Source organism: Plasmodium sp. gorilla clade G2 (genome assembly GCF_900097015.1).
Source record: "Plasmodium sp. gorilla clade G2 genome assembly, contig: PADLG01_00_11, whole genome shotgun sequence".
NCBI classification, from domain to species: domain Eukaryota; phylum Apicomplexa; class Aconoidasida; order Haemosporida; family Plasmodiidae; genus Plasmodium; species Plasmodium adleri (nom. inval.).
In genome coordinates, this window is record NW_021628858.1 from 37,311 (window position 1) to 62,856 (window position 25,546).

General features: G+C 16.5%; 5 protein-coding genes across 5 annotated transcripts; 2 read left to right on the plus strand and 3 right to left on the minus strand.

Moving 5' to 3' along the window:
• Nucleotides 1-2,676: 2,676 nt before the first annotated feature.
• Nucleotides 2,677-3,614, minus strand: PADL01_0009400 (Plasmodium exported protein (PHISTa), unknown function; the record flags this gene model as incomplete). Its single annotated transcript, XM_028680340.1, has 2 exons — nucleotides 2,677-3,330; nucleotides 3,486-3,614. 2 exons carry the CDS (start codon nucleotides 3,612-3,614, stop codon nucleotides 2,677-2,679), a joined length of 783 nt encoding a protein of 260 aa, XP_028541118.1.
• A 2,326-nt stretch (nucleotides 3,615-5,940) lies between these two features.
• Nucleotides 5,941-6,812, minus strand: PADL01_0009500 (Plasmodium exported protein (PHISTa), unknown function; the record flags this gene model as incomplete). Its single annotated transcript, XM_028680341.1, has 2 exons — nucleotides 5,941-6,672; nucleotides 6,783-6,812. The coding sequence occupies 2 exons, from the start codon at nucleotides 6,810-6,812 to the stop codon at nucleotides 5,941-5,943; spliced, it is 762 nt and encodes a 253-aa protein (XP_028541119.1).
• A 5,657-nt stretch (nucleotides 6,813-12,469) lies between these two features.
• Nucleotides 12,470-13,743, plus strand: PADL01_0009600 (Plasmodium exported protein, unknown function; the record flags this gene model as incomplete). Its single annotated transcript, XM_028680342.1, has 2 exons — nucleotides 12,470-12,538; nucleotides 12,619-13,743. 2 exons carry the CDS (start codon nucleotides 12,470-12,472, stop codon nucleotides 13,741-13,743), a joined length of 1,194 nt encoding a protein of 397 aa, XP_028541120.1.
• A 1,317-nt stretch (nucleotides 13,744-15,060) lies between these two features.
• Nucleotides 15,061-16,358, plus strand: PADL01_0009700 (PIR protein; the record flags this gene model as incomplete). Its single annotated transcript, XM_028680343.1, has 2 exons — nucleotides 15,061-15,129; nucleotides 15,210-16,358. The coding sequence occupies 2 exons, from the start codon at nucleotides 15,061-15,063 to the stop codon at nucleotides 16,356-16,358; spliced, it is 1,218 nt and encodes a 405-aa protein (XP_028541121.1).
• A 487-nt stretch (nucleotides 16,359-16,845) lies between these two features.
• PADL01_0009800 (acyl-CoA synthetase) lies at nucleotides 16,846-19,281 on the minus strand (the record flags this gene model as incomplete). The annotated part of the gene is made up of 1 exon (XM_028680344.1): nucleotides 16,846-19,281. The coding sequence occupies one exon, from the start codon at nucleotides 19,279-19,281 to the stop codon at nucleotides 16,846-16,848; it is 2,436 nt and encodes an 811-aa protein (XP_028541122.1).
• Nucleotides 19,282-25,546: the final 6,265 nt, after the last annotated feature.

Here is a 25,546-nt window from a genome sequence, read left to right on the forward strand (position 1 = left end):
TATGAACATTTTAATACATCAATATACAAAATATATTATTTTTACGTATGACCTTTATAATCTCTATATAATATTAAATTATATTATTACTACTAACATTAATCAAAATATAAAAAGATATTTACCAAATATTTCTTATTTGTTTGAAATAAAATAATGATTATTTATACGTTAATAGTACAAAATATAGTTAACATTATAATGATACATTTTATGTTTTCCAATTTATACATTTAAAAAAACTAAAAGGAAAAAATATGGATCGTTATATAAAAAATATTTTGTAATATTTTAATTTTAATATTATTTAAGACGATATAATTTTTTCTTCAATAAAATTAATGTTATCTATATATATTCATATAAATTTATATATAAATAAATAAAATACAAAATATGCCCATCACACATATATTTGCATGATAATATATAGATACTAAAATATAAATAAATAATTAATAATTTATTATTATTTTTAAATTAGAAAAAAAATATAATAAATCATGAAAACAAATATATATATATCTTTTGTTCAATCTTTATTTATGCAATATAATATAAACAAAAGTTCCTATTAATTATATTATATCAGGTTTCTTATAAAAAATTTGTGTTCATATATTTTTTAGCAACATGTAATGTTATTTATTGTACATGTTTGGAAAAAATTAATTTCTTTGTCAATCTTTCATAATATTTTAGTTTTTATTCTTGAGATTTTTAAAATTTTTTTATAATACATTTCAAATTTCTCTGCAGTATATTCAATACTCCGAGGTTCTATCTTTTATTTTCTTTATTTTAATGTATAAGGATACTTTATATAATCCTTCTTATACTTTTTGTAATATTTTTAATATATTATTATTAGATCTTTCAAAAATCATATAAAACCTTAAAATTCTTTTGTAGTAACTTTGTAATGTTTTGTCTTCTTTCTTTATTTTTTCTATTGTACCACATATAGAAATAATTCATAATATAATTCAAATTAGACAGTTCATCGTGTAAACTTAATTGGTAAAATATTAAAAAGTTCCTTTCTAGTATTTTCAATAATACATACTAAATTTCTTCATTTTAATAGCAACTCTAATTTTCATTAATTAGTTATATATATAAATAATTGTCCTTAATATCTTTTATCAAAACATTATATAAATTATAAAGGATTATTATTTTCCAAGTATAGTTTATAAAATTCTTTTTCAAACCTTAAAGTAACTACTTTTTTTTTTTTTTTTTATTCCTTACAACTAATATTTTTTTTATGTTTAGCAACATACATTCATATAAATTATACAAATTATATTAAAATAATGCCAACTTTATATGAAGCAAAAGAACATAAATATATTTCGAATACATTTTTATATTTTAATATGTGATAATTAAATATTATAAAACATTTGTGGTAAAAAAAATTATATTACTATGATATATTAATATTTAAATGAAATCGTTTATTATTCTTAAATGTATAACAAATTTATTTTTGTAATATATTTCTTTATTATATTTAATATACATAAGGAATAATGTACAAAAAAAAAAAAAAAAAAAAACAAAAGAAAATTTTTATATAAACACAATAATGTGTGTAAATATTAGAAACGTAAATATTTATATAAAATATATTATAAAAATAATATTTCTATAAATAATTCATATAAATATATAAGCATATATATATTTTTTTTTCTTCATATTATAAATATCATAAAAACAAAATATAACTTATAAACAGTTTTCGTATATATATATGTAATAGACATGTTTTTTAAAATTTTCCACTTATTTCCAATATTAATTTCTTAAAAATGTAATATCTATTTTCTTGTACATAAAAATATATTACAACAAATATGAAATAACAAAAACAAGAAGCAATTTGTAATTATTAAAATAGATAATATATTAATCAATTTGTATTCTTTAAATTTTAATATATATATATATATATATATATATATATATATATATATATATTGAATATATATTTATAAAATTTATTACTATGATTTGTATTAAAATAATTTAAAAAATGTACATACCTAATAATTTTATCTTTTCAAGTGGTTATCACATTTTATTCCATTAAAATATTCATATATATATATTTTTTTTTTATTATTATTATAATATTTGTTGATTATATGTTACTTACATTACAAAATATTATGTATACAATATATTTATTAAAATTAAATAACAAAGATATTATAATTATTCTAATTTTTAAATACTTTTGTATATAGATACATATAAATTATTCTTTATGCAATAACCATATTATAAAATGAGTATAAATATATTTATTGATAAAAACACACATATAATTCTATCATATTTAAGAATCAAAAAATAAACATTTACTTTTGTTTTTTTAACATAATATTATATTCTTAAAAATAAAAAAATAATATATTGATATAAAAGGTTATTCTAAAAATAAATTCTATTAGTGTATAAACATAAATAATGAAATAACACATATTTATATATTTCTATGTATTACTCTAAAAAATAATAATTACATATATATATATAATAAATCGTTACTCTTTTAAAATATATAATTATTTTTCTAGAACAAAATAAATTTAAAAAACATTACCTATTAGTATTTTAAATATAATATAATTAAAAATATATATTTTTTAAATTTTATAATAATTAATGTTTCAATAAATTGGAGGCTAGTGTAGTTTCTTTTGAAAGTTCCTCTTGATGTTTTTTATGTAATTCTTTTTTTAATGCTTCAAAAAATTCTAAGAATGAATAAATAAATTTTAATATATCATCAACTGTATGTTCACCATTAATTAGACTGTAAAAATTTTTAGTGTATTCCATCTGCTGTTCTGCTATTGTTTCACAAAGACTAAAAAGATTTTTTTTCCATAAACTGTCATATACATAAGATTCTCCCATGTGATTTTTACTTCCAATAACATCATTGTCTAAATATTTTTGCATAAATCCCTTCAATTCTTTCTGTACATTAACAAATCCTTCTTTTCCAACACCAAGTGTGTGAGACCATATATTTATAAGATCTTCTTTTGAGGGGTGTTCTTCTAATGATTTTAACACATCATATAATTCCTTTTCTGTTAAATTCTTTGACAAATTATTATATTGTTTATTTTCTAATGTAATACTTTTATTATTTTTTGAACTTATTGAACTCTCATTTGTTTCATCCAAATGATTCATTATATTTTTTCTTTGCATATTATTATTATTTTCATTTTCAATTTCAGATAATTTTCTTGATACTATTTCAATAAATTTTGTAGATGAAACGATATTCTCCTCATGTACATTCTGTAATAAAAAATATAGAGAAAAAATAAAAATTACATACACCTAAAATATTATATACCAAACAAACATATAAATATATTTATGACAAACTAGTATAAATATTTAGTAATATATTATTAACTCACCCATAAAGATATATAAAATAATGAAATTACATATAAACATAAAGACATAAAAATGAAAAACCTACAAGGCATTCTATATTTCATTCTTTCCCTATTTAAATCAGTAGAATATAAATTATATTTATGTGTGTTAAAATTTTTATTATAAATAATTGCCATATTTTTTTTAGTAATAACTAATTATAATAATAAATTTATATTCTAATTTGTTTTTTAATTTATATTAATTATGAAATTAAATTTTTTTTTGTTACAATATAATGTTATTATAAATAAAGTCTAAATACAAAAATTTTGTTACAAAATTATTATTATTATTATGTGTGTAGTAAATATTATTTTATATATAGATATGTATTATATTTAAATATTTATATAATATTTTTCATTAAAAAAAAAAAAAAAAAACAGAATCAAATTAATATTAATTTTAAATATATGTATCATTTATTATATAATTGTGGTGTAATAAAACATAAATATATATTATAATATTAAATATCAGAATTTATAATTTTATAATATAAAATTAATATCATATAAATCTATATGTATAATAAATATTTTTTAAATATGATAAATATAATTCCTTCAACATAATATATTATATTTACTAGAATTTATATTAATGAATTAACTATATATATATTTGGTAGAAATAACACATATATATATTTAAATTTTTTTAAAATGTATAAATGAGCATTATTAGATAAAATATAAAATTAAATGTTAAAACCACATATGGCTATTTTTATTTTTCATAATCCAAATCAATATTTTTATAAAAAGAAATATATATTATTTTTAATAATATATTTATATAAATTAAAATATGAATACACACTACATGGTAAATAACAATACTATAAATTATATTTAAATTATTATAAAAAATAAAAAAATTTATAAATAGATATATTCATAAAATACTTAATTTGGGTTTTTATAATAGTATATCATACTTTATATTGTCATTTAATAAAAATATATGTAATGTTAAAATATACAATATAATATTATTTTAAAAGTGTAAAATATATCCTTAATAACATATAACAAGAAATAATTAAATTATACATCTACTTATATATTTAAAAAAAAAATTTTTTTTGAGCTTTTATAATAGTGTATCTTAACTTATTTTGTCACTATATATAGCAATATTAAATATATAAATATATCAAAAAAATATTATTCAGGAAGTGAAACATATAACTTTAATAACACATAAAAAATAATTAAATTAAATTAAATTATATATATATTATATTTGTTATTACTCTATTTCATAAAATATTGATATTTATCTATTTATATTATATTATAATATTTATCTTGACATCATTAAGTAAATAGAATATTATAAATCTAATGTTTCAATTAGCTTCAAATGTTTTTGTCATTATTAAAAAAATATATTATGTATATATTTAAAAAAAAAAAAAAAAAAAATTTATTTTATTTTACACATTCATACATCACATTATAACCTTATTAAAAATAAAATAAAAAATATTACTATGTAAAAAAAGAAATATTATAATAATAATATCTCTATAGGAAAATAATAAATATTCCTTCCACATACATAAAATATATATATATATATATATATATATATAAGATTTATATAAAACACGATAGTATATATTAATAATTTTTATATAACTATAAACTTTTTATTTTTCATTGATTTATATATTACACATTGTATATACAACTTATAAATATATTTTAATCGTCCTCTAAAATTATATAAAATATTATTATTTTTATTTTTACATTTAATAGAAAATACTCATACTTATTAATTATTTAAATAAATTATATGATTTTTTTAAGACTTTGAATAATAAATTATAATAACTTATATTATTACATAAAATTATATCACATTTTTCATATTAATATGATATATATATAAACAATAATATAACAAAATATGTATTATGGATAGTAAAAGATAAATTATGCTATATATATAAATGTGTACAGCTTTTCAAATGGTAAAACAAATTATATCATATAAAAAAAAAAAAAAAAAAGAAAAAAATTGAGAAAAATTGAGAAAAAAATTGAGAAAAAAATTGAGAAAAAAATTGAGAAAAAAATTGAGAAAAAAAAGAAGCATAACATTTAGTTGTATACATCTGTCAATATATTTATATATTTATTAGAATACAAGCACATAACTAATTCTAATATATTTAAAAAAATATATAAATAAGTACATTTATATGTTTAATATAATGATTGTTTCTTAAAACAAAAATATATATATTTAATAAATTTTGTTCAAGCATATACAATAAGGATTAAATAACATATTTCTATATAATTTTGTATATTCTAAAAATTTCCATATTTACATATATATATATATAATTCAATTGATTTCAAATACATGTTGTATTAATATTTTATATATAAAATAATTAAAATTATGCCCATATTTCTTTCAATTCTTAAAAAAAAAAAAAAATCATTTTTTTTTTTTTTTCATGTTTTGTCCAATTTTTTGTAAGAGTTCACTTTGATGCTTTTCATGTAATTCCTTTTTTAATGTTTCAAAATGTTCTAAGAACGAATAAATAAACTTTAAAATATCATCAAGTGTGTGTTCACCATTAATTAAACTAAAAAACCTATTAGTGTTTTCTACTACTTCACTTCCTACTGTTGTACAAAGACTGCTTAAATTTTGTTGCCATATATTATTATATAAATACTCTTCGCGTCCCATAATATCATGACGATAAGTATCATTATCTAAATATTTTTGTATTAATCCTTTTAACTCTCTCTGTATATCATCAAGACCTCCTTTGGCAACACCAACTGTATGATTCCATATATTTCTAAGATCTTCTTTTGACGGGCATTCTTTTAATGAATTTAATACATCAAGTAATTCCTTTTCCGTTAATTGTTTTGACATATCATTATAATTTATATTACTTATTGAAATATTACTTTGATTTTCTACATTAGTATTTTTCATATCATTATTAGTACTATATATATTTTGCTGTACCTTTTGTTCATTACATTTGTTATCATTTTCATTGGATTTTGTTTTATTCGTGTCTTCTTTTCTAAGTTTAAAAATTTTTTTCCTTTTTGAACGCTTAGTATTTCTTTCTGCCTCACCTAAATTGCGTTTATACACACTAAAATTTTTAACTATTTCTAAGCTTTTAATTTCTAAAGAATTCTATACAAAAAAAAAAAAAAAAAACTTATATAATATATTACATATTATACATTAAAATGAATTAAAAAATACCTTAATTAACACTAAATAAATATATATCTTCAACTTACATTTAGAAAAACATAATAAAATCCAATCATGAATAAACTGAAGAAAAAAACTTTAAATGAAATATATTTTAATTTTCCTTTTTGGTTCTGATCAGAATTGTACAAGGGAAAAAGATAACAATTTTTTTTATTGATCTTATAAAAAAAATTTTATTCTTTTTTTGTTTAATATAAAATTAATGAAATTAAGACAAATTATAATATATATATGTCTTAAAAAATAAAAATAATTGAATTTGTAAATGAATTATATATATATATATATATATATTATATTTATTTTATAATTTAATTAAATATAAAATATAAAAGAACAAAATATTTAATTAACGAAAAAATATTCTATCTATTTTTAAATAATTATATTTAAACAACTATACAAATTATTGATTCGATAATATTTAAATTCCTCATAAATCAATGATTTTATAATTATTATTAATTATAATAAACATGTTCTATTTTTTTTTTTTTATATAAAACATTCTGTAAATGTATAATATAATATAAATTTCATTATTATAATACATAGGATAAAATTAAAAAAAATATTTGCATGTATATTTTTTTTTTTCAAGATACCTTATTATATATATTTTATATATATACTTTTAACATGCTAAAATATTTGAATCAACTCACATATTAACATTTTTTAAACTGTAGAAGTCGATTAATGTATTAATCATCATTGTTTTAAGATTATAATTATGATATTTATTTAATTATTATTATTATTATTATTATTATTAAATATATATATTTTTTATTTGTTCTTTTTCTTTCGTTTTGTTCTTTATATTATATATATTTCTTTTTATACATCAATATTTTTCATTTAACATAAAATTATGTAGTTTATATATTTTTTAATATATATATGTATATATTTATTATAATAGTAAATATTTATTTCATATATTCTAAAAAACGATTGTTGTTATGAAAATAATATTAAATATAACAGCATTCAAAATAATTATAAAAAATAGAAAAATATACTTTTTAATTCAATAATAAAAGAAATATTACAAAAATTAATTTATTACAAATAAGAACAAACTTTTTTTAAACTTTAAAATATTATATTATAATTAAATATATAATAATAAATACATATTATATATTTTCTTTTATTCTATAAATAAAATATATAATGTACAATAAAACTTATATTTAAAACACAATTTAATTTTTTTTCGTTAACATACAAAATGAAACAATATATTATATGTGAAAAAATAGTATAAAACATATATATATGTATATTCAATGAAATCAAATAAAATATAACAACAACATGATATGCATATACTCATATATATATTTACAATTGTTTAAATATAAGAAGTACTAATATATATTTATATAAATGAATATGATAATTAAATAGGAATATAATTTTAATACCTATATTAATCAATATATATATTTATTTATTATGTGATGTTTTTACATAATATTAAAATATAAATTTTATTTATATCAAATATAGGAAAATATTTATTTTATAGACAGGAGAATTAATTATTTTTCTCTTTTTATTTTCATATATTTTATTAGATAAGACATTTCATTTATTATATTATATAATTTAAAGTATATATGTAGTTATTATTTACAATACTTAACATTTTTAATTTTTATAAAGATTATATTTATATAAAAACAAAAAAAAATGAACTTATATGTACTTCAATTTTTTTTTTTTTTTAATTAACGGAAATGTTCTTACGAAAAATAATATATTACCCTTTTAAAATAATAAAGAATAAGAATAAATTTTATTAATTTTTTTTTTTTTTTTTTTTTACTTTTATGACTGTGGTTATAAATTTTGTTATTATATACTATTTCTACATAGAATAATTTAAATAATATAAGTCTAAAATAATTATCAAACACATTAATTACAAAACAACACTATATATATATATTAAAATGAGATGTACATAATATTGTCTTCAAGTTTTATATTACTATTTTTTCTTTACAAATAATTACATTTATCTGTATATAACATATTTTTTTTAACAAAATAAACCTCAAAAAAAATATCATTTTAATAATAATAAGTTGTGAAAAAAAGAAATTAATAATAGTAATAATATTTTATATTATATATTATAAACCTAATATGATAATAATATTTAGAATGTATGTGATTATTTAAATTATATTAATTTATAATAATTTATTAATATAATATTAATAATGGAATAGAATATATATTTATAATATAATATATTACATTATGTATCATTTCTTACCAGTAATTTAATAAATATATATTACGTTGTGCTTTTACAAAATGAAATATAATTACACACATTAACAACATATAAATGTATATATATTTATATATTATAAAACACTATTTTATATGAAATTATAGTATTATATAATTAAAGAAGAAATTAAAACATTTCATACTGTACATATAATAAAATATTATATATTAAAATTTTATATAAACATCTAACTTACACATATATATATTTTTGGACATTCCATATATAATAAAATGTTAATAGTATATACACTATATTAAATAATGAAGTAGTATATATATTATTTTATAAATCATCATACACAAATTGCATAATTATGTGTTTTAAATATAAAAAAAAATGTTCTTTTTTTTCTATTAATTATATTATAGTAAATTATTACTACTATAGGTGCATATATATATATATATAATAATGTGTATTACAATATTAGAAGTAGTAATAAATATACAAAAGAATACATTTTTATTTTATACTTAATAAATACCTTTTAAATATATTAATAATATTTTCTTAAATTTTTGTTTTTTCCATAATTATATCTCAAAATATGAAGAAAAAAACAAAACTAAATTAAAAGAAAACTCATATATAAATATAGAAATAAGGAGAATACAATAAATTATGTTATATAAAATATAGTTATGATCTTGTAAAACTCATTTTTCTAACATTTTATTAAAGAAAAACAAATATATATTTCATTTTACCAATTAATAACACCATCAATATATTGATATTTTTATATTTTTGATTTTTAATCGACATTATCGACAAATAATATATATATATATATTGTCATACATATGTAATACCCATTTAACTGATGTTTGAATAACAATTAATAATATAAAAATAATAATAATAATAATAATAATAATAATTTGTTTATTGTAATTTTATTAATTCCATTATATATATATTATAAGAATTATATAGGATTACAAATCATTTTATATATATAACAAAACAGAATTGTCTTAAATATAATATATTTTTTCAAAGTAAATTAAAAAATATATAAATATTTCAATAATATCATATAATTATATAACAATAAAAAGGTACATAATTTACTTTATTATTATTTTTATTTATTTTTATACATACAATTTATAAATTTGTCCTATATAAATTATTTTTTAAATAAATAAAATAATAATATGCATACAATTGTTATATTTTGTCTATTTATATAAAAACATATCTATTATAAATCAAAATAAAATCAAACGTTAATTTCCTTCATAATCATATTTTCATTACACAATATTCATAATACATTCATAGACAAAATATTATATAAAAAAAATAACAAAATAAACATTTTGCATTAGTATATGAGGTTGATTTGAGATAGTACAAATTTATACAACTAATTTTTTTTATTTTTGTTATATAAAAAAAAATTAAAAAATTAGAATTTTGAAAAAATTCCAAAACAAAAAATAGAATATTATTAAAATTGTATATATATTTATTTATATATATTAAATGATATTGTGTTATTATTAAATAACATTTATAATAATATACCTACACATAATATGCACATTAAAGATATATTCAGATAACAATCCTTGAAATTTATATAATAAAATTATTATATATATATGTAATTAATAAACACATTGTGATTAAATTTATAAAATCTAATAAATAATAATATGAAATAACAAAAAATATGTTTATATTTATATATATTTACATGCTTACGAAATTTTCGAACAACACATTTAATCTAAAATTGTAATATATATATATATTTATTTATTTATTTAAATAATAATATAATAAATAATAAAATCAATATATATATTATCAATTAAACCTTTTCTTCATAATAAAATATATAACAATTATTATTATTATTTTTATTATTATTATTATTTTAAAAAAAAGAAAAAAATATTGAATCAATTCAAAAATGAATTATAGAGATAAACTACATATTTTGTATTTTTTTCAAAAATAACTTTTTTTTTATGAAATATTTAAAATATTAATAAATAAATATACATATATATAATTATGTTTTAATTGATATATTAATATAGAAATAAAGAATAATCAATTTTATAATATTTAATTATTAACATACTGTTAATATAAAAATTAAAATAATTCCTTTATATATATATATAGAATATAAAACATAATAACATTAGCTTACACACCTTTATTAAATATTTACATATATATATAATTTAATTATAAATAGTTTCATTTTTATATTTAATATTAGAATAAGTGATGCAAAAATATTCTCAAAATTATACTAAAAAAAAAAAAAAATTCTAATTATTGTTATAATAATAAATTCCTTATTAAAAATTCACATATATATATTAAATTATATGTGAAATACAATATTATCTAATTCAAATATATTATTAGTTTCATATTAAAATTTTGAATATAAAATATATTTTGTATGTGTTTTGTATTAAATTTGTTTTTCTAATAAATAAATTATTGTATTTAATAATTAGCTCAATATATTTTAAATATTAGCTATAATTTATATTATTATTTACACAATGTACTATTAATATTATCATAAATGTAATAGTAATTCTTGTATTTCTTTGTTATAAACAATAATATTATATTTTGTAAATATATCCTTTTTATTTATAAAAATATTATTTATTTTATAGCATTCTGCATATTTATTTATTTATTAAAATAAATAAATAAATATATATATATATATATATTTAAAAAAATAATATTTTCTATATAAATTAATTTTAGAATAAAATTGTAATATAAGTTAAATAAGAGATATTTTTTTCATATAAACATATACATATATAATATAAATATTTGTAAAATATATATTCCTATGCATAGATCAAAACATATTATATAATTTGTATCAAATATAAAATCCCTTAAAAATAAATTATAAATATTGAAATATTTTTTAGCATATATTTAATTTGAATATCATTTCTTAAAATGTGTATAAAACAAAATATACTAAGTAATGATGTAAATATATTTAGTAAATATTTTTACATTATATTAAAGAAAAAAAAAAAAAACTTTCAATATAAATAAATTAAATATTGTTTCATGTATAAGCTGTGTTTATATAAATTATAAAATTTAAATATATCTATAATTAATTTTTTTAATAAAATTAATTTTGTTATTATATAATATATATGTATTAATCTATTAAAATAAATTACTATTATTTTATTTATTATTATTTTTTTTTAATTTTAATATGTGTATTTAATTGATAAAACTTTTCGCATAAAATATTTTTACACATGATAAAAAAAAAAAAAAAAAAATTACAAAAACATATATAACATAGAACGTATCATTAATCAAATAACAAAATAGTTATATTTTTAATAATATAATGATGATTAAATTAACATGAATTTTATTTGCTTTAAAATATATATTTTTTTTATCTTATTTGATACATTTATATCATCAAATACGGTAAGAACATTATATTAATTATAAAATATATTTATTACTTTTACACTAAAATATATATATATATATTTTCTGTCCTTTAGAACATTCCAAGAACAAATAATAATAAAAATAATAATCCAAAAAATGTAACAACAGATATAACACCTTTAGGACCAGTACCTGATATAATTACATTGGATTATATAAGGGAACTTCTAATACACATTCAATTAATTAAAGATGAAGTAATCAAGGAAAAGTTGAAAAAACTTAAATTATTAAAAAAACAAAGTAAGGATAATAAAAATGATAAAGATTTAAAAAATGAAATTGAGCATATAGAGAAAGAATTAATTGATACTAAACTACTTTGTAAAGATTATATTAAAAATGAATTAGAAGAAATAAAAATATTAAAAGACCAAATTGTGAACGACAAAATAGATCAATATAGATGGAAGGGTGATAAATTGATAGATTATGAATTAAAAAGACTTTTTTTTGAAGCACGATTGAAAAAAGACAAAAAACTATATGAGCAATATATGAAAAAACAAATTCAAAATTATGTGATACAAAAAGAAATTTTAGATTTTGATAAAATTATATTAAAAATATCACAAAATATAATTAATATTCTTATTATAATTCTAATCAAAATTCTAGAAGCAGATTCAAAATCTTGTAAAAAATTTATAAAGGATTATTTCACTGAAATTATAAACGATATTCCAGAAGTAGAATTAACATCTCATAATAAATTTATAAGTATTTTTTTCACTAAAATTATAATGTATATTGCAGAAGTAATATTAGCATTTGATAAATTTTATATAAGTTATTACAATAAAATTACAAAGCATATTCCAGCAGTAGAATTATCATTTGGAAAACATTTAGACGATAAATTGAGAAAAATACACAACAAAGTTTTTAAAAGTAAAAGAAAAAAAAGAACATTTTTCGAGCTATGGAGTGCTTTTCATGATTGGTTAGAAGAAAAAGCGATAAAATATCATATTGGAGGATATACACTATTTTTTACATTAGTATCAACCATTGCAAATATATTAAAGAACACAATTATAGGATGTTCTGCTGCAAATCATGTAGGTGCTACTGTATTAGGATCTCTGATAATTATTATTTGCATTATAATACTTATAATATTCTTTTATTATGTTTATAAATTAATATCAGAATATATAAAATCAAAAAGAGAATGATAAAATTTGTTATATGAACGTCATTAATATATATATATATATATATATAATTTAATTATAAATATATTTATTTTTATATTTAATATTAAAATAAATGATCCAAAAATTCTGTCAAAAATATACAAAAAAAAAAAAAAAAAAATTATTATTATTTTTATAATAAAATGGCCTTATTAAAAATTCATATATATATATATATATATATATATATAAATGTGTGTATATTAAATTATATGTGAAATACCATAATAATAACTAATTCAGAACATATTATTAGTTTAATAATATATATTGAACATAAAATATATATAATGTAATTGTTTTAACTAAATTTTTTTTGGAATATATAAATTATTGTATTTAATAAATAGCTCAAAATACTTTAAATATTTACAGAATTTATAATATTATATACACAATGTACTATTATTATAATAAATATTATAGCAATTTTGGTAGTTCTTTTTTATAAACAATAATATTATAATTGTAATTATATGCTTTTTCTTTAAAACAATAATATATATTTTATAGCATATTTGCATTTTTATTCTTAAAAATATATATATATATATTCAGAAAATAATACGTTCTATATAAATTTATTTTATCATAAAATTGTAATATAAGTTAAATAAGATATATTTTTTCATATAAACATATATATATATATATATATATATATATATATATATATATATATATATGTTTTTGTAAAAAATATATTCTTATTCATAAAACAAAACAGATTATATAAATTGTGTTAAATGAAAAAATATCTCTTAAAAATAAATTATAAATATTCAAATATTTTTTAACATATATTTAATTGGAATATTAGTTCTTAAAATGTGTATAAAACAAAATATACTAAATAGTGATGCACATATATTTGGTAAATATTTTTACATTTTACAGAAGAAAAAAAAGCTTTCAATATAAATGAATTAAATATTATTTTATGTATAAGATGTGTTTATATAAATTATAAAATTAAAATGTATCTATAATTAATTTGTTTATTAAATTTAATTGTGTAATTATATATATATATATATATATATATATATATATATATATATATATATATTAATCCATTAAAAGAATTTGATATTTTTTTTTTTTTTTTTTTTTTTTTTTTATATAATTTTAATATGTGCGTTTAATTGATAAAAAAAATTTCGCATAAAATATTTTTACACATGTTAAAAAAAAAAAAAAAAAAAAATTAAAAAAAACCTATATAACACAGAACCCACCATTAACGAAATAACAGAATAATTATATTTTTAGTAATATAATGATGATTTAATTATCATGAATTTTATTTATTTTAAAATATATATATTTTTTATCTTATTTGATACATTTATATCATCGAATACGGTAAGAACATTATATTAATTATAAAATATATTTACTACTTTTACATTAATATATATATATATTTTTTTTTCCTCCTTTAGAATATTCCAAGAACAAATAATAATAAAAAAAACAATCCAAAAAATGTAACAACAGATATAACACCTTTAGGACCAGTACCTGATATAATTACATTGGATTATATAAGGGAACTTCTAATACACATTCAATTAATAAAAGATGAAGTAATCAAGGAAAAGTTGAAAAAAATTAAATTATTAAAAAAACAAAGTAAAGATAACAAAAATGATAAAGATTTAAAAAAGGAAATTGATCATTTAGAGAAAGAAATCATTGATACTAGACTACTTTGTAAAGATTATATTAAAAATGAATTAAAGGAAATAAAAGTATTAAAAGATCAAATTGTAAAGGACAAAATAGAACAATATCGATGGAATAAAGATAAATTGATAGATTCTGAACTAAATAAACTTTTTCTCCAGGCACAAATGAAGAGAGATAAAATACTATATGAACAAAATATGAAAAAACAATTAGAAAACCCGGTGTTACAAAAAGAAATTTTTAAAACAGATAGAATTATATTAAAAATATTACAAAAAATATATAATTTTTTCACTGAATTTATAAAGAATATTCCACAGCTTGAATTTTCATTTCCAAAATATTCTATTAGTAAATATTTCACAGAAATTATAAATGATATTCCAAAAGTAGAATTAACATCTGATAGTAATTTTATAAGTATTTATATCATTGAAATTATAAAGAAAATTTTAGAATTAAAATTAGCGTTTGAAAAATATTATATGAATTATTTTTACAATAAAATTATAAAGTATATTCCAGAAGTAGAATTATCATTTGGAAAATATTTAGACGATAAATTGAAAAAAATACACAACAAAGTTTTTAAAAGAAAAAGTAAATGTAAAAGTAAGCGCAAAAGTAGGACATTTTTCCAGGTATGGAGTGCTTTTCATGATTGGTTAGAAGAAAAGGCTATAAAATATCATATTGGAGCATATACATTTTTTTTTGCAGTAATATTTACAATGGCAAAAGTATTGAAAGTAGTAATTGAAACATGTGTTGCCGCATCACCTGATATAAGTTCTATTGTAATAGGAATTCTTCTAATGATTATTTGCACTATACTACTTATATTCTTTTTATATACTGTTTATATATTAATATCAGATTATATAAAATCAAAAAGGGAATAATATAAATTTTTATATGAACATCATTAATATATATATATTATATGTCTAATTTGTTTTACACATAATGTTTACATGAAAAGGCTGATTATTTATATAAACACAATTTATAATACTTATAATATTCTACTTTTCATGTACTCCATTTTATTTTTTTTTGACATATATTATTTTTAAAATAATAATATATACTTTTTTTTAATATAATTATAAAATAATGTTATTATTCATTTAAAAAAAATATATCAAACAAAAGTATATATATAAATTAGAAAACTAAAAAAATATTCTCAACATTAATAATGTTGAAATGGATATAGGATTTATTATTTTTTTTTTTTAAATATATTATAGATCATAATTATATATATAACATATATTCCAAATAAAAAAAAAATTTATAAATATTTATATTTTTCATATAATATAAAAGAAATATTAAAAATTAATATTATTATTATTATTATAAATATATTATTAACATTTCAATTTATTTATTCATTTCTTGTTCTCTTGTTCCATGTGTAACTCCTAATTTGACCTTTTTATTTTCAACATCTTTTTCATGTTTTTCCAAATTTTTTTGTTTTTCATTTGAATGAGATACATCTTGAAACATTTTTGAATTTTTCTTTTCTTTTTCCCCATTATTCTTACTATCAACAACAACACTTCCTTTTAATTTATTCTTATATATATTTTTAACTTCATCAATGAAAAAAGCATAATCTTTAAAGACACTGAATCTTTTAACCTTCAGCGTAGGTGTGAGATAATTATTCGTGTCCCATGTTTTTGATGTTAAATATATATTATTAATAATATTATATCTATTTAAATTTGTTTCCTTATAAACTTCCATCATTTTTTCTTTAACATAATCAACCAAAATATCATTATTTATGTTATCATCAGTTAATTTGTGTAAATAATTTTTTTCATTAACTCCAATTCTTTCTAACATATTATCATCTTTTAATGATTTAAAAAATAAACATTTATCTATCGATATAATTGCTAGTGGACCATCCATTGAATCATCACCATATGCGACACAGAAATTTACAAATGGAATCTGTGAATACAAATTATTTATCATTTCAGTTTCTATGTATTCTCCTTGAGATAATTTAACCAAACCCTTTGATCTATCTAAAAATGTTATAGAACCATTTTTATTAATTTGAACCACATCTCCTGTTATAAAATAACCATCGTGAGTAAAAGCCCTTTTGGTATCTTCCTTTTCTAAAAAATATCCTTTAAATATAGAATCACTCTTAACTAATAATTCTCCTTTTGGTAATGTATCTGTTGCTTTATATGTTTCCCATGATCTTACTTTATATTTTGTATTTGGAGATGTGGGTCCTCCTATACATTCAAAATTTGAATCTTCTACATGCTTACCAAAAATTGCACCTCCTGTTTCGGTTAAACCATAACCTTGACAATATTTTATATTTAATAAAGTACATAATTCATTGGCAACATCTGGTGATAATTTCCCACCACCATTTAATATAATTTGTAAGTTGGGGTTAACTTTCTCTTTTATTTTTTTCGACACATTAAAAACATTATCAAGAAAATTACCTAAGCATCCATTTTTATTACATTTACGTAAAGATATAATCTTTTTTGTAATTCTTCTCTTAATAGGAGATAAATTATTAATTTCACTTATAATATTCGTATATATTCTACTAAAAACTTTAGGTACTCCTGTCATTATAGAACTCTTTGAATTAAATATATCTTTGGAAAAATAATTCAGATTCTTACTCCATATATGTACTGTTCCACCAAGAAATATGATGCTATACGCAATTGTTCTTTCAAATACATGTGATATTGGTAAATAAGATAAATGATATTGAAGATTATATGTTTTTCTTACACTATGATTGCATAAAGAATATAATTGATTATATAAATTTTTATTGCTCAACATAGCACCCTTTGGCTTTCCAGACGATCCAGAAGTATACACAATAGAAGTAACAAAATTAGGATCTTCATTTATAATTTTAAAATTTGTATTTTCACTATTTATTATATCATCAAGTAGTAATATTTTTTGTACACAATGATGAAATTTTTCTTTTAAAGCTTTAAACTTTTCTAATTTTTCTTTATCATATTCAATAGTACCCAAACTTTTATCTTTAAAAGTTTTAGATAGCTCATTTTCTCTTTTATTATTATTTATATTGTTTAGACTCCCATTATTTTTTAAATTCGATTTCTTTTCTCCATTTTCATTAATTGAATTTATTATACTATGCTTAGCTACACTATCTAAAATTATAATATTTTTCAAGTGTGGCAATTCATTTTTACGATTTAATAAACCTTCAACCAAATCTAAATCTAAACATAACCATTCTAATTTTGTTTCATTTAATATATCTACAATTACATCTATACTAAATTTCGAATGCATCACTAAGGTAGTAACACCACTAAGCATAGCACCAAAATCTGTAACAAGCCAATTTATAGAATTACTACCATATAAACCTAATAATTTGAATTTCCCATTATTTCTTTCTTCATTATATATTTTTTCTGGAATATTAATTATTTCACATTTATTTAAACAATTACTAAACGATAATGTCTTTCTTAAAAATTCACCATATGTCAGATAATTTTGGGGTTCACCGCATTCATGTTCTATAAATGCTAATTTATTATTATTTAAGGTATGTTTATCAAAAATCATCCTCATAATATGTTTATAAACATATTTTGAACTTTCTATCCTATGATCTTTCATGCAATATACGCTAGATTCATTCCCATTCGCTGCTTTTTCACATATTTCAGAGTATCCATTATATTCACTACTATTTTGACAAAAATATGCTCTTACATAAATTAAGTAAATAAAAAAAAAATAAATATTAAAAACTATACCCATTTAAAAATAATAATTAGGCTAATATTAATGAGATAAAAAAAAATTATATATATATATATATATATATATCATAAAAGGAATATATCTATATGAACAATGTAACTATTATTATTATAAATATATATAATATGACTATAAAAACAATTTTAAGGTAATATGGATTTACCATATTAAATATATACTAAAAAAAAGGATAACAAAAAAAAAAAAAATATATATATATTAAACGTTCACATAATATTTTTATATTTTTTTGTATTTATTTTACATAATAATATATATATATATATATATATATATATATATATATATATGTATTATTTTTTTTATGCCTTGTGTATTTTTATATATAACACTATATTTATAATATAGTATTTATAAAAAGAAAAATTAAATTCTTTAATTAAAAAAATTAATATATTTATTATATATTATCTATATTTACTTACTAAAAAAAATGTTTTTTTTCTTTTTTTTTTATAAAAAATATATTATACCTTAAATATTAAAAATTCTATTTATTTTGTTTTTTTCATTTAGATTGAATCTATTAATAGATATTAACCTTATTAAAAAAAAAGAAAAAAAAGAACATGCACATAATTAATTATTCTATGGTTATTAAAATAATATATATTATATATATATATATATATAATAAATTTTATTTTTTATTAATATATATTATTTTTATATATATTTATATTACTTATATAAATATAAATTTATTAATATAATAATAATAATAGATTTAATTAATTTTATAACCATTTTATTAAAATATTAATGTTCATATATAATATATTTATTTATATATAAAATAAAATATATTTTTTTATATTACTTGAAGTTTAAAATTATTTTTCTCTTTTATTATTTCTTTTTTTCTCATTTTTTTCCATAATTTTATTACTATTACTTTCATTTGTATGTCATTATAGAATATATTTTATTTATATAAGAACAAAATTCATGGTTTAATTTATTCCCAAAAGGATATAATATAAATATATATTTATTCCTTTCTTATATTTTTCTAATAATTTTTAATTCATAACTTTTGTTCATATAATAGTAATTTTTTATTTAAAAAAAAATATGTATATATATAAATAATATAAAGATTTATCATTTGAATAAAACCTATAATCTTTATTATTCTTAATTTTAAAAAATAATCCATAAAATATCCGAAATAAAGTATTATTCTATACATAATTATTTTACTAAAATTTCAAAAATATTTTTAAAAAATGAAATGAACATATAAATATTAAAGATAAAATAATATATTTTTTTTTATTTTATTTTTCATATATATATATATATATATATATATTATTATAAAAAAAAAAAAAAAAAGGGAAAGGACACATGCATTGTAATAATTAAACTCTAAATTATGCCACTTAATATATTGTTATTTTATAAAACAACTTTTTCTAACATTATTCGCAATAAATATAACACAACCTTCCATTTTATAAATATATAATTCTATTGACACATCAAATATAAATTCCCATTTTCTTTATCTATATATTTATGGAATAATGAGACATATGAATTATTAATATGAGAATATCAAAAGAAAATTTTATGATGAATTAATATTATATTTATTTTTTTACAATTTATATTATATGTACATATAATTTAGATTTTGAATAATATAACAAATTTTATTATTAATAATAAAATATATTTATTCAAGTTAATACTATATTATATAATTTTTTATATTAACCTCTTTTTTGTTAAAATTGTTTATATTGTTTTATTACTTCATTCACGTTTTTTCTTCTTTTAAAAATTAATTTGTACTTATATTTTTTCACCTTGTTGTTACACATTTTTAATACAAATGATTTTTTTTTTTTTTTTTTATTTAACTATAAAAATAAAATAATGTATAGCAAATTTTGTATGAAATATTAAGGCTATATTATATCCAATAAAAAAAATTATATATATTATAAAAAAAAAAAAAAAAAAATACTTAACTTCATAATCTTTATACGTTTTGTTTTACACAAAAATAATATATTGATAAACAAAAAAATAATAAAATATAACATAGAACATATACATAGTAAACATATTTTATTTTATAAATGTTTTTACGGAAAAGAACTTGATTCATTTTAACCTTTTAAGATATACATATACATATATTTAGATAAGAGAAGACATTTTTGACTATATAATTTATACACCATTTCTAAATTGAATAAAATATTCCATTTACATAATTAAAAATTACAAAAAATATGAATATTGTTTTTTTTTAATTATGTAAAGAAAAAGCTCATCATTTAAAGATACCTGACAGAAACAACTAAGTAATATTATATTATTATGAAAATTATTTACCTCGATGTTTAAATTGAAAATAGAAAAAAACTATATATATATATATATATATATATATATATTAGAATATTTCTTACCTTGTAAAGAAATTTATATACATTTTTAGGTAAATGTAATGTTTTCATATACAACATATGTATATTTATTTACACATTATCATATATACCTATATAAATAAGATAAAAATATAGGAACCACTTATTGTTATAAAAATATATAGTTAGTATAATATTTATATATTATTATTTTTTGTTTTCCTATAAAGGTTACCTTACAAAAAAAAAGAAAAGAATTTTATTATATCAAATATAAATGTTTCCCTTTTGATAAATCACAAAAGATTTTTTAAAATAGTAATATTTTATTTAAAAAAAAAAAATTATTTTTTAATTTAAGAAGTGTTATTTATTTAATTGTTATTTAGGTTAATTTATAAAAAAAATTTATAATTTTAAGTTGTTTAAAGATGAAATAAAAATGTTAAAAAAATAAAAGAAAATAAAATAAAACAAAAAAAAAAGAAAATAAAAAAGAAAAAAAAAGAAAAGAAAAAGAATTCATAAAATGTAAATATAAAATATATATATATATATATATATATATATATATATATGTGCATATTCTGTTGGGTTCCATTATTTATTATGCAAAATAAATTCCATAGGGGTAAAAATACATTTGGCAATGTAAGTAAAAAAATTCTGATAAATATGTTTAGATTCCAAGATAATAATTTTCCTTTAGAGAAAAATATACACATCCTTCCAGCTTGGTCCTTCATAGGTCTTCATTCATCCATTAGATAGAGGAGGAAATATTTCCTTCGATATATTTTGTAAGATATAATATTAATATCCATAATAAATATCCTTCTGTTCTATTAATAACAGCTCTATAGTATCTGTATACTTTATAAATACAACTGAGTGTAATCCTATTTATATAACTGTACATATATTCGTTCATATGTCAATTATTTATTCGATGATATATATATATCTATAACTGTACATATATTCGTTCATATGTCAATTACTTATTCGATGATATATATATATATATCTATAACTGTACATATATTCGTTCATATGTCAATTATTTATTTATTCCCACACATCATATCTATATGATATAATTCACATTCCTTATCCAATAATCCATTTAACTCTAAAGAAAAATTTATTATCCTTATATTTATTTGTCCATAATTTAATTACAAATCTCTGAAAACATATTCATTTTCCTAATAGGCACATCATGGGTTTCTGTAATTTTTTATATGCAACACTGTATATATGTACACACACATATACCCACATATACACACTTTCTACACACATTAGTAAATCAGATACATATATTTTATACAAAATGTAATACATTTAAATATTCATACATAACAATTTACCAATTTATTGTCTTATGAAATTATATAATAAAATTAATAATATAACTAATTATTAGTAATAAAATACTAAAAAATTACAAATTAATAATAATTTTTAATAATACATACATACATATATATATACATACATATCATTAAGTTGGTTTTTATTTTTTTCATTTATGTCTATGTGTGTGTGTGCATAACTTTGAATGCATTTTTCTATTTCGTTCATATTATTTTACTACCGAGCTTCGCGAATTTCTAATAACATTTGTGCGGTGCTACCCAGAAATCAATTTGCATTCAAATAAGTATTCCTAAAAGATAGTAGAAAACAACAACTCCAAAATAGTAAAAATATTTCTACATTAAGAGTTGTGTGTCATCCCTATTCAATATTTGATACTTACGATGAAACGATACCTTCACAAAGACAAATATAGTAGTTGATCCATGTTGAAAGGGGCAATTCTCTTCATAATAAGGAGGGCACTGGTCCTTACTATGGGAACATTTTTCAGATCGTAGTAATAACAATAAGATCCCCCAACGGTGCAGGTGCTGTTAGACCCATAACAATACTTACAGTTTTCATAATTTCTTTTTTTCCGCTATTTGCTGATTATCACATGTAGTACATTGCCATTGATATAAATGATATTGCATATATCTCTAAGTACATATTGTAAAGAATAAATAACGACACAAAAACATATACATATATATTTTTTTTGATATATATATGTATTTATCGATATGTACATTATATATATATATTTATTTATATATATATAAAAGTATTTCACTTTTTATACTATCAACCGTTTTGATATTAAGTCTCTTCTTACAAATACATACTTACGAATATGAAGGGATCTATCATCTGGATACACAGAATAATAATCAAATAGTGTTAGAGATAATTCAGACCATTTTTTTATACATATAAATATATATATATGATCTCTGTACGAATCTTTTTATCATTGTGAAAACCAATAACTCTATTCACCACAGGAGCGTTACGCCAAAACGTTAAAGTACCACCATATTCATATACTACCTTTCTCTCTCCCACCACAAAATACTTCTGTACGTTTCAAAACCCAGTTATATATATAATATTTTTGTTAACCAAAACTTTATTGTGTAATACGATAAGAAAAATAACGTTCTCCAAAATTAACATGAAAATGTTATATAAAAAAAAAAAAAAATTGATTTACATATTAATAATATCTATTCTACTTAATCTAAATATTTTTTTAAAAAAAAAAAAATTTAGATCTTTCAAATTATTATAATTCTATCAATATTTACACATTTTGATTATATTATACAATAATCCTTCGCAAAAGCCATTTTCTTCATATGGTGAGTAGATAAATATATGTTTTTTTAATAAAATAATATGAACAAAATATTATTATTACATCCAAAGTTAAACACACACACACACAGACAGACAGACAGACAAACAGAAATTATATAATGTGAAAAGCTAAAAAAACACATTAATATAAATAATAAACATAACACAAAATGTCTAATATTAATAAAAGAAAAAAAAATCAAATGTATACGAAACATTAACAATTTATTTTCACAAATTCAAAACATACGATATTAAAAATAATGTAAATATATTAACATTAACACAGGTGTACAATAAAACAAACAAAACAAGATGTATAAAAATAATACATTATATAAAACAACACTGTGACGAATGTGCAGCTTTTTTTTTTTTTTTACACTACAACAAAAACAAAAAAATAAATGATATAATATAATAATAATTACTACAATTATGTGTAAAATATTAAAAATCTAACAATTATTTTTTTGAAATGTATATTATAAAATATATAATAAACAACATATCTGTTAAAAAAGCAATGTAATAAAATATATGTAAATATATCATATAAACAATACTTTACTGTGGGTATATGTGTGTGTTAAACATTTCAATTCAAAAGTAGGAAACTTTTGTTTTATTTTCTACAAAAAAATGTTAATCCCCATAGGGAAATAAAATTTTTGTTCTTATGGTCTATTCGTGCATTTAATTATATTTAGTTGTTTTATGTTTTTTTTTATTAAAAAACTTTACAGATTACATTTACTTGTCAATTTAATATAAATATTATATTTACTATAAATATTTTATCAACTTTGACTACTTATTATATATATATAATATATATATAATATATATAATATATATATATACAATACTGATTGTTTTATTTCACAAAAATATTCTTTCTTATAAAACATTCCAAAAGAAAAGAAATTTTGAACGAAAAAGGAATGTTCTTCCTTGTGAAAAAAGAGTGATTTAATTAAATATAAAAAAAATCCAAACATATTAAAAACAAAAAATTAAAAAATTTTTTTTTTTATTATTTTTCTCATTTTGATATATATTAATAATTTTTTCGAAACACAAATTATCAACTACTTGATGTTTCTTCTCTTTTTTCACAAGCCATTGCA